Here is a 16,546-nt window from a genome sequence, read left to right on the forward strand (position 1 = left end):
TGTGTACGGTATAACTTGAACGTCGTAGCAACAGATGGCGGTCTGTGCGGTCTGTGTGCTACCATAACCTCTTTCGAACTGTTTTTTGTGCCGGCAAGTCGTACGCAGTGTATTTGTTATCATCGGTTGCGTACGGTAACATTCCACAACACAAATCAAATGCTCCGTGTCCATGTTGACCGTCGAAGTTAATGTCAACAAATACATAAGTAATCGTCTTAACCCTCTCCCCATATCCCGACAGTACGTATTTCCAAACAGTTCACATTCCTGCCGGTCTGCCACTACCGGCGTTACCGTAGGTATCGTTACGTACTCTTCAGAATGAACGCCATACTTGCTAGGCAACTTCTCTGCCTCTTAGGTTATACACATCTGCGGAAGTGTAGGAAGATTGAATTCTCTAGGCTCATCGGCTAGCCACATGATGGCATACAGCGAGCCATGACACACTTTGAACACCCAGTAGTTGAGAATCCAATCTGGAGCCTCTTGGTTCATAGTCAAGCTAATCACTACAGCAAAAAAGCAGTCGATAAATATACTATACTAATAAAAAAAAGTTACTAGATGAATAACTTACAATTAGCACATAAGGCAAATAATTCGAAATAATCTGTACACAGCCAAAATTGGTTATATAACACCATGTCAAATAACAAGCCAAGAATTGAAAAAGTTGACAGAATAAATTGTTTGGTTAATAGACCAGCAAATATATGTCCTTCATCATGTTAGTTCTCCTTGCAAAGTCAATATAATCATATAATCCTGTTTTGTGTGACAGAGGTTTCCTAATGGGAGGGGCACACCATAGAGTTCACACATTTCCCATATTATATATCCTTTTATCAGTTTCTTCAGTTTATCTGTCATGGTGAAATAAATCCCCCAGAGAAGACAGTGGGGGGGAAAAAAACTTACTTTGCTTCCCATGTACAAATTAATCACAATCACTAAGGGCACCACAAAATGGTGAATAAAATATGTCGAAGTTGGTAAATAAAACTACTGTTAATTCGTGAAAAAAAAGTCGTTATTTAAATACGTAAGTCGTAAACAAAAAGTTTGAATTTAAACACGGAAATCACTTTAGGTAATAAAACACTCATTCCCTGATATTAATAATGCCGATTACACACTAGATGGAGAAAAGTGTAACGTGAACCTCAAAAACATTAGGCTTATGTTCATTTGCACACTACAACAGGCCATTTGGCTGCTGAATTATAAAAATACATTATTTCTTAGTCTTTATTGCATACTCTTGCTGAAATGTGGCAAGTTAAATATTTTTTACATATTTCTTCTTATGTGTTAGTGTGTAACAGATGTAAGCATCACACATACAACACACACAGATTTCATTTTTTTTTTTTTTTTCACAGCTGAGCAGCCATGTTTTCCACAAACCCATTTGCGTACTTATTTTGAATCTTTCTTTGTCAAAAATAACATAATGGAATTCCGTGGCTGATGATACATTTATTTAGAATTTTGCTGGACCAATATTCGACACACATGCAGAGGTGCACAAATTGGAAACAGGTATCCAAGAAGTCAAGAGAAACTAATGATTTACTTTTTAAATGCTCTGCATTAGTAAACCAATTCAAAATACTTGGCAATTTACAATACAATTAAATATGTGAAAAACTAATCATCTCAATTCCTTATAAATTCAAAACTTAAAAATGCTTTAGTGGACACCATATAACCAAGAAATAAAAGGCATATGATGTAATGAGAAATACTATAAAACAGCAGTTGTCGGAACTAAAATGTTTCAGTAATATCGTTTATTTTATATTGTTTTACAACTTGTACATTAATAAATATTGTTATATTTTTTATTATCTTATATAATTAATGATAAATCTTACTATATTCCTGGTTATATTTTTATACATTTCATAGAATAAGTAGGAATAAATAAATCTGTCATATGTAACTTGCTGCTAAAATATTATATATCTTTATCAAAACTCTTTTCTATTTCTACTTATTTTTATTTTCATCTTAATGCTTTCAGCTCAATGGCTAATCACTTATGTACCTACTATGTGTCAGAGGGTGTATGGAAGTGATGGTTGGTAATGATGGGATAACGAAAATGAAGTGGCAAAGAACAAGTACGATAATGGCAAGAAAAATAAAATTACTCTATTACACTTTCACTACGTCATGCTACTTTTTACTAATAAAACGGTACGAAAGGACGTCTTTCAACCAATCATGGCTGCTTATCGCACAATTTTATCACTTTCCTAGCATTTGTTTAATTTTATCACCACCCTAGCATTTGTTTCTTTGTTGCCAACATTTCAAACTGCAAATTCTTTATGGTACTATAAACCATGCTTTGTGATCGTCATTTGTTTCCTGCACAGACAGTCGACTGAAAATGGCGGCTCCGTTAACGTTTTGGTGAAGCTAACATTAGTGAAATAGAATTTTAGCAAGTCAATTAATATTTTATTGTATTAGAGTACTTTATTTCTTTAATCTTTATATACTTTCTTCTGTTTTTATCACCTCCCTACCATTTGTTTCTTTGTTTGCCAACATTTCAAACTGCAAATTCTTTATGGTACTATAAAACATGCTTTGCGATCGTCATTTGTTTATCGCATAGATAGTCAATTGAAAATGGCGGCTCCGTTCAAACGTTTTGGTTAAGCTAACGTTAAAGAAATAGAATTTTAGTAAGTCAATATCTATTTTATTGTATTAGAGTACTTTATTTCTTCTAATCTTTATATACTTCTGTTTTTATCACCTCCCTACCATCTGTTTCTTTGTTTGCCAACAAACTGCAAATTCTTTATGGTACTATAAAACATGCTTTGCGATCGTCATTTGTTTATCGCATAGATAGTCAACTGAAAATGGCAGCTCCATTCAAACGTTTTGGTGAAGCTAACATTAGTGAAATAGAATTTTAGTAAGTCAATTAATATTTTATTGTATTAGAGTACTTTATTTCTTTAATCTCTATATACTTTCTTCTGTTTTTATCACCTCCCTACCATTTGTTTCTTTGTTTGCCAACATTTCAAACTGCAAATTCTTTAAGGTACTATAAAACATGCTTTGCGATCGTCATTTGTTTATCGCATAGATAGTCAATTGAAAATGGCGGCTCCGTTCAAACGTTTTGGTTAAGCTAACGTTAAAGAAATAGAATTTTAGTAAGTCAATATCTATTTTATTGTATTAGAGTACTTTATTTCTTCTAATCTTTATATACTTCTGTTTTTATCACCTCCCTACCATCTGTTTCTTTGTTTGCCAACAAACTGCAAATTCTTTATGGTACTATAAAACATGCTTTGCGATCGTCATTTGTTTATCGCATAGATAGTCAACTGAAAATGGCAGCTCCATTCAAACGTTTTGGTGAAGCTAACATTAGTGAAATAGAATTTTAGTAAGTCAATTAATATTTTATTGTATTAAAGTACTTTATTTCTTTAATCTTTATATACTTTCTTCTGTTTTTATCACCTCCCTACCATTTGTTTCTTTGTTTGCCAACATTTCAAACTGCAAATTCTTTATGGTACTATAAAACATACTTTGTGATCGTCATTTGTTTATCGCATAGATAGTCAATTGAAAATGGCGGCTCCGTTCAAACGTTTTGGTTAAGCTAACGTTAAAGAAATAGAATTTTAGTAAGTCAATATCTATTTTATTGTATTAGAGTACTTTATTTCTTCTAATCTTTATATACTTCTGTTTTTATCACCTCCCTACCATCTGTTTCTTTGTTTGCCAACAAACTGCAAATTCTTTATGGTACTATAAAACATGCTTTGCAATTGTCATTTGTTTATCGCATAGATAGTAAATTGAAAATGGCGGCTCCTTTCAAACGTTTTGGTGAAGCTAACGTTAAAGAAATAGAATTTTAGTAAGTCAATTAATATTTTATTGTATTAGAGTACTTTATTTCTTCTAATCTTAATATACTTTCTTCTAATCGTGTAATAGTCAATTAAATCCCACTCGAGTTTTGATTTTCTCTAGATAAATCAAGACCTCTAGTGATATTACTGTTGATAAATCCTTTCTTAATATCATCTTTGTCTCCCGTATATTCCATTTGAACTTTCTGAGATGATACTCTAGCTATATAGTGTACTCTTAAAAATTCATAAAATAAAAATAATGGTACACACATTTAAAACGCTACCTTAACAACGCCTTGCTTCTTCAACATATCGTAGGCTTCTCTGATCTTCGTTTCACGGGGGTAGTCAACCGTCCACGTGTGCATGAGCAGCAACACGCGCTGCCGCACAGCCACTGCCGTCCGCCCGCCCAGGTACTTCGGTGACACCAGTTTTATCATCTCGTTTAGGAAGCGGAATTTTCCTACTTCCGCATGGAAGCCTACTCCACAATGTTTCATACATGTGTCCAGTAACTGTAACAGCAACATTTAACAGAGCCTTCTGTGCTTAAAACCGGATTTCTGGAAAAAGAACTAAGGAAGAGACCAATGAAGTGCTTTGTGTGGGGTGTCGCATTGTATGGGGAAGAAACATGGACATTACGACAAAGTGAAGAGAAGCAACTAGAAGCACTTGAAATGTGGATATGGAGAAGGATTGAACATGTGAAATGGACGAAGCTGTGTTGGAAAGAGTGTGTGAAGAAAGAATGATGCTGAAACTGACGAGGAAGAGAAAAAGGATCTATGCAAAGATTAATTTTTATGTGTGATGGTTACCATTTGTTATTAATGGAGAAAAATTCGCTCCAGCACCAAGAATTGAACCTGGGTCTCCCAGTTCAACACACTGGTATCTAAGGGAAAAGAACCAAAGGAGAAAGATTCGATGCGGTGAGGTGGGTTGAACTTCGGTGCAGATCAGTATAGTGTAACTTATATTTATTTTATGGTAGACATAAGGCCATCAGGCCTTCTCTTCCCCTCTAACAGGGGATTACAACTACAATATTAAGAATACAATTACAATTAAAATCAAAGTACTAAAACATTACCTGATTAATAAAGGCTAGACAATTTATTGAAGTTAAGAACAAAAAAGGATTTTTCTTCTTTTTTTTACTGAAGTGAAAATTAAACCTAGGATAATAAAATTATATAGTGATGAAATTACCGGATATTGAAATATTTTGTGATAGAATAAGATAACTATTTACAAGAAGCCATATCTGAACGAGTCTCAATTACTGACCAAGTGCCTAGTAAGTTTGCATTTGAATTCAATTTTATTTCGACAGTCCCTGATGCTAGCAGGTAGCGAATTCCAGAGTCTTGGCAGGGCTATTGCGAAAGAGGATGAGTATGAGGAGGTGCGATGGGATGGTATTGTTTCATGGCGAGAGCATGTGTTCAGATTGTGGTGGGAAGAAAGGTAAGTGAAGCGAGACAACAGGTACGAAGGAATAGAAAAATTCAATATTTTGGAGAGAAGGAGAAGTGAATGTAAATTTCTTTTCTTATCTAGTTTAAGCCAACCTATTGCTTCCAGGGATGGGGCAATATGATCATATTTACGAACACTGCTTACAAAACGTACACACAGATTAGACCACGTTGAAGTTTTGTTTTGTTGTCGCTGAAAAGGTCAGTCAGTAAAATGTCGGCATAGCCAAAATAGGGCAATACAAGCATCAGCACAAGGGACTTTTTTAAGCAAAAGTAAAAGGTAACATTTATCCTTTTTAGAACATGGATAATAGAATATTTCTTCTGCAGGCTTTTGTGATTACAGCACCCAGTTCATAGAACTGGAAGACCAGGGTTCGATCCTCGGTGCCGGAGCGAATTTTTCTCTGTTAATAACAAAAAGAAAAAGGAATTGGCTGGGTCACTGGCTGAGAAGAAACTGCCTATTGAAGGAGATATCAAGTAACAGACGATATTAAGATATATGGATCATTATGCGGAGACTAAGAGGAAGGCAGAAAATAGGAAAGACTGGAGAATGCTGGGTTTGCAGTGAAAGACCTGCCCTTGGGCAGAACACTACGAATGAATGAATGAATGAATGAATGAATGAAGACAACAGGAGAAGAAAATAATAATAATAATAATAATAATAATAATAATAATAATAATAATAATAACAAGAATAATAATAATAATAATAATAATAATAATAATAATAATAATATGTTATATATTTCGTTACACATGTGGACATGCAAGCTCGCCATCTAGATTTTCTATAAAATTTTTCAGATTAAGACACTAGAGACTATAGAGTGTTAGTTGGGAGACCAGGGGGGAAAAAGACCTTTGGGGAGGCCGAGACATAGATGGGAGGATAATATTAAAATGGATTTGAGGGAGGTGGGATATGATGATAGAGACTGGATTAATCTTGCTCAGGATAGGGACTGATGGCAGGCTTAGGTGAGGGCTGCAATGAACATCTGGGTTTCTTAAAAGCCATTTGTAACTAAGTAAGACACTAGATACTAAATTAAGTAAAAAAAAAATGTTACCAAGGTTAACAACGCATAACTGAAAATGAAGATACAAATTCCATGGATAAGGGGTGGGGTTACTTGATTTGTTCTTTCCATGCCAGGCTACTCACACCCACAGGATATTTTTAAAATATGGAAAAATTATCACTATGTCCATAATATTATTCTGCACTATTTCTAGTACTTACAGCATAATCAGATCGTAATGTTTCACTTCATTTCTCTATTAAATTCCATTATTATTTCTTACATACCAGTATACAAATCTTCACGTTACAATGTCATGATGTGACACATACTTTTCCACTACTTATGAGCCAACAAAGTTTCGATATTTAACACTACATGTTAATATTATTGGATTGCAACTGGCATTTGGGAACTGCTGCTACAGAAAGCAAACAATTCTCAAACCTTTAAAAGTAACATTTATTGTAATGAACTGTACTCACATTCAGAGCTTGCAATGCTTCCCATTCTTGTGGAGATTGTATCTTATTTGCTATCACTCTAGTTGCAATGTGAGCACAATATGGCTCCTTGTTTAGAATGTTACAGATTTCAACCACAGCCGCAGTGTCGGTGATGTGATTCCTGGGATTTGTGGCTTTCTCTGAAACAAATGATATTACATCCTTACAGAGCTTCTTTCTTTGGTAAAACAAAAATATGTTTAGCTTCAGAATCCACATTTCACTATAGAATGAAAGTACAATAAAACTTCTATTATCCGTGGTAATCAAGGGGGTGGACTGGACGGTTAATCGAAAAAATCGGATAATCCGTACTATAAAATATTTTCATAAATTAAATGGACAACACAGCCTCATAATTTCCTCCGTGGTCTTGTGTTTAACACGCTAGATAGTTAATCAGAAATTCACTCTAAGTCTGGTTGTCAACAATGGGTTTATAAGGGCCAAGTAAATTCCTTGCGTTGATTTTTTGCGGGAAGATAGGAATACTATAGTCCCGTTGCTCTAATTTCCGGCAGCCAATCACATTGCAGGTCGGCTACATTTAAACATGTGCGTCTTGTGATTCGCTGATGAAGACGTTATGCATTTCCTAAGGCTCGATAAATAATATAATCGCCCGCCATTTTGACTCTTTCGTTGGCATTCGCAGAAAGCACACGAGGACGTTATTTGCCTCTCAATTATTTGCTGAATTACAGTGCGTTTGGTTTATTATCATAGGAGCTACGACATGTGGCAAATAGATTCCTCGTCTGGTAGCTCGGCAACGAAAGAACAAAAATGGCGAACGATACTACCTACCTAGACTTCATAGAGCCTTCACTTCCTAAAACGTAAGCAAAGAGGAGCAGTCACGCCAGGAATAACAGCGTCGCGACTATAGAGGTTTCCTGTTGTAGATTTACAGACTTTATACACTTTATCCTTGTTTTTAATTAAATCGCGCATATTTGTAACACTAATCTCGTATTCTGATGCGAGATGTGCCGTAGTTTCTCTTTTCCCAAACTGATCAATTATTTGTACTTTTATTTCGATACTTAGAAAAAACACTTCTGAGATCCGTGGAAGATATTTTGCATAGAAATTATTAAGCATGGCCACTGGAACAGTAGAATAAGGACTAAATGCTGCACGGGTTTGCTATAAATTTTGCGGAAGTTCTTGGGACCATTTCTTTGAAAGCAGGTAGTGACTATTTTACAATTAGGGCAAAACACTTTCAAGTAGGCCTATCGGTAACTGTTCCTATTGCCGGGAGTAGTAATATGTAAGGATAAAGGCTTATAATAACAGACTCTAGAAAAGAATAGGTATTAATATAAGGTATACAGAGCGTTTGCCTACGGGTGGGGCCAGGAAAGCGACCTGCCTGCAGTGTCACTTGCAGGAATCGTCTATCCATAAGCTGCCGCTTTCTATACTATACTCTGTAGGGTTTTAATTTTAAAAGTTTAGCAGCAGTAAAGACTGATGTTTTTGAAACACTAACTTCCTGTGAAACACGTCTTGGAGATTTATTAGGAGAGCGTGTAAATGATACACTGATTTTATCAATTTTTTCTCCCGTCACTACTCTTCGTTTTCGCTTAGGAATTGTAGCATTTATAGAACCTGTTGTCCTGAATTTGTTAACAAGACGTCTAACAGTTTCTCTACCCGGAATTGGAGCACCCGGATATTTCACTTCAAATTGCCTACGCACCTCTCTACACGACTCTGTTTTCACATATGCATCATACATAAAAACTCTCTGTTTAAGCGTGAATTTTGCGTTTTGCATTGTTAACAAATTTTACACAACGCTGAATATTTAAGCAACTGTGTCAAGAAACTACACTGTACGTGTTAAATACTGCAACATCTGGCTCACAACTGATAACATGTCGACCTTGATTGTCGAGCGTGTCTCAACAACTGCGCGCACAAAGCGGCGTACCAGTACATGCCGCTTTCCTGGCTTCACCCGTAGGCGAACGCTCTGTAGTACCACATAGGCTACTGTACTTTTTCCGCAGCAAAGCAAGAAAGAAAGAAAAGGGTGAGAGAAAGACAGTTGGATAATCCACTGATCGGTTAATACGGTGACGGATAATCGGGGTTCAACTGTATGCAAAATATATATAATTTTAAGTGTGTGTGTATTGCCAAAATAAGATAAAGACCTTTCTTAATGTATAATAGGCAGAGCTCAATTTAGAAGTAATAAATGCTATGTCTGTTTTCCAGTTAAAGTGATTTATCCCAAACCAAGAAACTTCCTGTTTATATGAGGGGCAGTCAAATGAAAATGGTTCAGATGCCAAACAGTATAATAGAACATTTATTACCTCAAATCCCCGACCGGGATTCGAACCCGGGCCACCTGGTAATTCCAGTGGTACCAACTTGTTCGCTGTGAGATATATGCATGGTGACCCGTTTTCATTTGACTGCCCCTCATATATACAGAGTGGACTAAACAAAATGCCACTGAGGTTCATGGAAACCAGTCTGCTGCAAGCTCCTACATGTTTTCGGATTTTATGGCTCTGATCGCCCTCATAATAGATCCCACTTCTGCTCCTCAGCTGTAGATTTTTTTTATTTATTTCTTTAGTAGGTTATTTTACGACACTTTATCAACATCTTAGGTTATTTAGCGTCTGAATGAGATGAAGGTGATAATGCCAGTGAAATGCGTCTGGGGTCCAGCACTGAAAGTTACCCAGCATTTGCTCATGTTGGGTTGAAGGAAAACCCCGGAAAAAACGTCAACCAGATAACTTGCCCAGACCGGGAATCGAACCTGGGCCACCTGGTTTTGCGGTCAGACGTGCTAACCGTTATTCCACAGGTGTGGACTCAGCTGTAGAACAACACATTATTTGCAATACTTTGACGAAAAAAAAAAATAGATTTTCTCGTGTCGAATAAGACAACAATATATAGCAGGCAATGGCTCATTCCGTTATCCAGTACAATCTGAATACTGATTTGGTTTCATAACAGATATTTCTGAACAGCTGAACAAACAACTGCCAACTTCAAGGACGTGATCAGAACATTGTTGACATGTATGACGCGGTGAAATCTTTTTCCATGATGACAAATGTTTAGAAAGTGCAACTGAAAGAAAATGAGTTTCATCATTTTTCTTGTCTGAAGTCACTTTCAAATGTTTCTGTTTCAAGAATAGATAAATATTGTGACATCCTGGAAACATTACTTTCAGAATTTAGAGATAGAAGGTTTTGTGATTTTAAACAAATGGAAAATGATTTCTCTCTACTTGCAAATCCTTTTAACACACCCATTCTGGAGGTATGGCCAAACTTACAATTTGAGGTTGCTGATCTCCAAAATGACACCTTTGTGAAAAGCAATTATAAGACTTGTGTTGGTTTAGATGTATTTAAAAATATTGACTCCTCTAAATATCCACGTCTAAGATTATTTGCTGCCACAATCACAGCTATGTTCGATTCTATGTATATTTGTGAATAATTTTTTTTTAATTAAACATACTAAAATGAAAAAGAAGGTCATGTTTAACAGATGTCAGCCTTTGTGCACAACTGGACTCAGTGCCAAAAGTGACTAACCCCATTTACCTAGATTTGCACAAATGAAGGTTTAAGTGGAGAGGGAACTAAAAAAAGCTGAGACTGATTAATGAATATATTTTTATTGTAATACAAACATAAAATACGGAGTATTACTATAATTAAGAATATGAGAGTTAGGATATACTCTTTTAGACCGAAAAAGGAATGAAGAAATTTTAGAACAATTAGAAGTAGAGTCAGTAGAAGAAAAAATCAGCAGATACAAATTCAATTGGCTAGATCATGTAAGAAGAATGGAAAATTCAAGAATCCCAAAAATTATGATGCAATATAAACCTAGAGGACATCGTCGACCAGGAAGACCTTTAAGAAGAGTGCTAGATGGGGCCGAAACAGGTCTACAGAGGCCTAATTCGTGAAGGATATGATGATGATGATGATGATGATGATGATGATGATGATGATGATGATGATGATGATGATGATGATGAGAGTTAGTAATGTCAAAATACAATGTTTTCTTTTTCTTATAAAAAATTCTGTAGTCATGTTTGCCCCTCACGAAAAATTAGCACCCTATGTGCCATGTGGTTTAGTCATCTCTTCTCCAACTAAGCAAAATATAATAATACTGAAATTTTTGGGTTAAGAAGACAAAGTGCAAATTGTCTAGTTGAACAAAATTGAAGCTCAACATTTATTTGTTTTCCACGACAGCTACTCATTTTCCTGTTTTGCATCAACTGTTGCCAAGTCATAATCTATAGCATTTCCAACCCCATTCAAAGTCTGGTAGAAGGAATGGTACACTGGAGGAATGTACTGAAGCTAGATCATTAAATCATTAAATTTCTCCAAAGTCAGATACAGTATCTTCCTTCAAGGTATATTTTTGGGAAATTTAGATTTCCGAATTCCCTCGGCCTTCCTCAATGCTTTTTAGTCAAATTGACAACCATGAATAGCTGTGTTCCATTTTCATTTCTCTTGGATGTTCTTTTTCTAATCGTATCCAAGTGGTTTTAAGCCACTCAACTTTGTTTTTATCCACAGTGGTTTTGCAATTGGTGATATCTTTCTCTGAACATGCAGTACTGAAAAAATTTGCACTCTCCATTTCGGTGACATCAAAGTAAGGAGCTTTCTTTCTCACAGTTCTGACCATCCCCATCCAATGTTCTTGTACGTGGAAGTCTGGATTGTTTTTTTTTTAGTAGGTTATTTTACGACGCTTTATCAACATCTTAGGTTATTTAGCGTCTGAATGAGATGAAGGTGATAATGTCGGTGAAATGAGTCCAGGTCCAGCACCGAAAGTTACCCAGCATTTGCTCATATTGGGTTGAGGGAAAACCCCGGAAAAAACCTCAACCAGGTAACTTGCCCTGACCGGGAAACGAACCCGGGCCACCTGGTTTTGAGGCCAGACACGCTAACCATTACTCCACAGGTGTGGAGTCTGGATTGTACAGTTTTGATTTTTCAATCACTGAAAAATGTTGAATTGTAATTAAACTTGTGGTCTTGCTGAGTTATCAATCAAGAATGTGATTAATCTCTCAATCTAAGACACATTCTAGCAACAAATACGAAGAACATCTTGATTCATTAATATTAAAATTAAGGGAAGATTTTCCTTCCTGCACCTGACAAAAAAATTAGATGAAAACCCATTCTTGGTGGCAAGAAACAGTTTGCCCGTCAACAAAGAAGAGTAGCTTTAGCACTATCTTCTGATTCGAACTTAAAAATCGTATTTCCTAATATGACCTTGTTGCACGACCATGTATCCCCAACAAATAGAAAATTATAAGTATGGACACTGAGCATCAGTACCTTTGATTGATGTAGTAGTGTCTTATTTCAATGACCTTCAAACCAGCTTTATCTGCATCAGCAGGAGGTTCTGTCTTTTTTTTCCTAGAGTTGGCACTGATATTACACCAGCAGTCGACAGCAGAAATACTTTTCAGCAGACTTGCCAGCGAATCAGAATTGCTGTTCCATCGTTCACGGGTGCTCGATTACACTGACCTCTAGCATTTGAAAGTGGAATTATATGCTAACATAGCGCATGTGCACAGAAAAACAGACCAGGGAAATTCGCTCAGTGTCCATTCTTTATAATTCCTATTCCCTGGTATTCCCATGTTTACATTTTCTGCTTTGGTCTTCTTTAATAACAAAATTATTGAACACTGAACTAAACTAGTGACTTAAAGAGTATCTAGAATTAAAACCAAGACTTCTCAAAACTGACAGCTGCAAAGTAATATCAACTATCCCATTGAGAACTAATTTAATTTTTTTTTTTTTTATATATATATATTTGTATTCATGTACTTTCAGATTACAGTCAAAAGCTAAAACCAAAGTTTAATATTGCTAACAATTTATTAAGGATGCTTAATTTGTTACATTATGCAAATATATTTAATAAGTGGAACCTAATTATACAAAATATTTCAGGCCTGCCAAAATAAAGTATGAACTTTAAGGTTGTGAACCAGTGTCCTAGTTTATCTAATGTAGGCCTACCACTACCATATGAACCGTTCAGAGCAGAAGTGGTGTAAGGAAAACTGGGTAAAGAGGTTTAAAGCAAAAATTCTGGAAATCATAGCACAAAGTAGCAATTAAAATGTCCTTCATGCTATCCACTGACTACTAATAGTTTAAATAAATTGAATATTAATTGCTACTTTGCGCTGTATTTTACAGAATGTTTACTTTAACCTTCATTACTCATTTTTGACTTACACCACTTCTGTTCTGAACGGCTCATATATGCATGTGCTGGCTATTAGAAAGAGTCATTATTAGAAAATAGAGATATCGAAACCTAAGAGTTTTTTTTTTTTTTCAGCAACATGGTGCACCACCTCACTTTCACCATCATATGAGTACCTCAACAAGCATTTCCCTCAACATTAGATTATCTGTTGCATTGCAGAATATCAAAACTAGATGAGATGACCTTCGCACTTAAGGTGTAAGCGTTAATTTAAAAATGTAAACGTTACGGTAAAATCAAGAGCATTCACGATGGGAACATAAACATAACCACAAACATACTTGGTAACCATGGAAACATAACAACGACGCCATTTCCTCATATTCTGTCGTATACATCAGCGCTCCACGATTGTGTTCTGTTTGCAAATCACGTAAGCATAAGCATGAAAGCTTGGAGTTTGCAAACTTTCATGTTAACGTCTTACGGTAATGTTTATGTCAATGTTTATGTGAATCATTGTGAATGATACCACTTGATAACCTGGCTGCAAACTTCTGTGTTTATGTTACGGTTATGTTTAATTTTCATTGTGAATGGGCCTTTACCTGACCTAATTCCTTGAGATTTTTTTCTGTGGGGTATGAAACAGACAATGTTTACATTTCTTTTTGGCCAATAACCTGCAGGAGGTACAGCGTACCATTATCGCTGCAGTGCAGGTAATAGGTGTGACATGCTGTAGTCTGGGTGAAATTGGAATACTGTCTAGATATGTGCTGTGTGAGCAGAGGATCACATATCGAAAACTTGTAAGTTCTCAAATAAAATTTGGAGAGATTATTTGTCTACTGCCACTTATTGCGTTTCTCTAACATTAATAAATTACAGATTAAGACGAAATTAAATTCTTACTTTAGTTGAACCTAAATTCTCCAGATCTGCTGCTTTACTGCAAGTCTATATAATTCGATAATAAAATTTCATCGAGAATTACTACTTTAAGCAATGAAATTTTCAAATCCAGAATTAAACATCTTATATAACAGACTTCCCTAGTTTATATGTATAATGTATTGTAAAGTAAGTTTATTTCTTCTCTAAGTATATTATTTCTCTTATCTTATCTTATCTTTGTCACTATATCAACATGATTTGGTACTAATTACACAAATAATAGCCTATTAATTCATTACCAATCTCAACATCATCTATTTTTTCACTCTGAAATTTTGGTAGCCTATAGACTATAGATATCTCAATTATTACTAGTATTATTTTTAATATTATCATCTTTATGTAGGCCACTTCTTAAGTATCTTATCCTGATGTTTAAATGTTAGTCTATAAAATATGTATACAAAGTGGGTCAAAAGTCGCTTTCCCCAAACACTTCCTTACATTTAATTCCATTTAATTTACATTTGACTACACATTCCTTTGCAGATGTTGTTCAAAATGGAGACATGACATCGGGAAAAACAGTTGAAATATGAACATGGTTGTCAACCCATCACATATTACAACCAGCTATTAGTTTATACAAGAGTTATGATATCTGTATATGTGTACAAGTGTGAAACCTAAGAACAAATATTGGGGAAAGTGACTTTTGACCCTCCTTGTATTTGTGATTTATGTATGTTTTTGTCTATCTACTCCTCTTAAGAATCTGATTCTAGTATAAGAGTTTTTAAATTTTATTTTAGAAACAACAGAGACTTTTATTTTTGTGAATTATGTAAAATGCATGAGGAATAAGGTTATGATTGGCAGTATCTGCTATCTCCTGGTGCAAGAGCATAGTGTTATCACCCTCTCACATACATGCTGTTGATCTGCAATTGAGCAATACCAAAATTCTCTTTCTTTATCAATGTTCTTTGAATAGTTGCATCACGGAAAATAGTTGTGTATCAGAGCCATAGTTATGGAAAATGACGGTATATCTTAAAAGTTATGTGCGAATTTCTACACTATATAGCAGAAGAAATAAATTCAATAGACCGGGAATAAATCATACAAAATTAGCCATAAATGGATCACAAATCGAGTGGAAAACTTCAGTAAAATATCTTGGAGTAACACTAGACAGACGGCTTACGTTTCTTGAACACGTACAACAGAAACTCAGACTTGCCAATTCTAGAATGGTGGAGCTGTACCCAATTTTAAATAAAAGCAGACATTTAAATATACAGACGTGGACAAATTATTAGCAAAATTGAACATTTTTATTATATATTTTTACAAAATATGATTCTTCAATTTAGACTACAGTTGACATTTTTGTGTATTTCCAAATTATTAGCAAAATTGAAGATTTGTGTTGCATATTTTTCAAAATTTAACTCCTCAATTTGGACTACATTTGATATTTTCGCATATTTACAAATTATTAGCAGAATGTAAGGTTTTTATTGTATATTTTTTACAAAATTCGATTCTTCAATTTGGACTACAGCTGACATTTTGGATATTTCCAAATTATTAGCAAAACTGAAGAGTTTTGTTTTATATTTTTACAAAATTTGACTCTTCAGTGCAGTTGACATTTTTGCTAATTTACAAATTATTAGCAAAATTGAAGATTTTTATTATATATTTTTACAAAACTTGACTCCTCAATTTAAACTACAGTTGACATTTTTGCATATTTCTCTCTACTGTAATGATATAAACATCCAAAATTCTCAACTGTAGTCTAAATTGAAAAGTCAAATTTTGTAAACAAAATATCATAAAAATCGTCAATTTTGTTAATAATTTGTCCACGTCTGTACATACAGCCTTAATTTTGTATAAAACATTAATCAGATCAGTAATATTATATGCTTGTCCTGCTTGGGGACACGCATCTATTACAGTTCTTAAAAAATTACAGGTTTTCCAGAACAAACTTTTAAGATTCATTACAGGACTACTACCTAGAGTAACACCAGTTAGATTGATTCATACAGAACTAGAAATTTGCACAATTCAAGAATATATTTCAAATCAAGCCTTCTGCACGTACAGCAAGTCGTACAGCAGCACAAACCCACTAATTTCTTCACTAGGAAATTACAACCCTGCATTAGACAAACATAAAAGACCTAAGAGCGTACTCCACCCTCTAGCTTGGAACGACAACGTACAAGACGAATACCAACTCCAACACTGAACAACCATTCGACTCCACAGACATACATATCAATTAATGCACTAATAATGTTATTTCTCTGTTTCAGGGTCATCATGTTATTGGCTGTATAGATGAATTGTATTTCCTTGTAAACAATTTACGTATTTTTAATCTATGTGTACTTTGAATA

The 16,546-nt window shown here is 34.9% G+C and overlaps 1 protein-coding gene across 3 annotated transcripts in view; it reads right to left on the minus strand.

The window, feature by feature from the left end:
- Positions 1-16,546, minus strand: part of Gga (ADP-ribosylation factor-binding protein Gga) — a 58,083-nt gene that overhangs the window by 39,065 nt on the left and 2,472 nt on the right. For all 3 annotated transcript variants that reach the window (XM_069838870.1, XM_069838869.1, XM_069838868.1), the window contains exons 2-3: positions 6,924-7,084; positions 4,199-4,432 (exon numbers count right to left, since the gene is read on the minus strand). In XM_069838870.1, coding sequence (XP_069694971.1) covers positions 4,199-4,432; positions 6,924-7,084 — 395 coding nt within the window. The remainder of the gene's footprint in view (positions 1-4,198; positions 4,433-6,923; positions 7,085-16,546) is intronic.

Source organism: Periplaneta americana, chromosome 11 (assembly GCF_040183065.1).
Source record: "Periplaneta americana isolate PAMFEO1 chromosome 11, P.americana_PAMFEO1_priV1, whole genome shotgun sequence".
NCBI lineage: Eukaryota > Metazoa > Arthropoda > Insecta > Blattodea > Blattidae > Periplaneta > Periplaneta americana.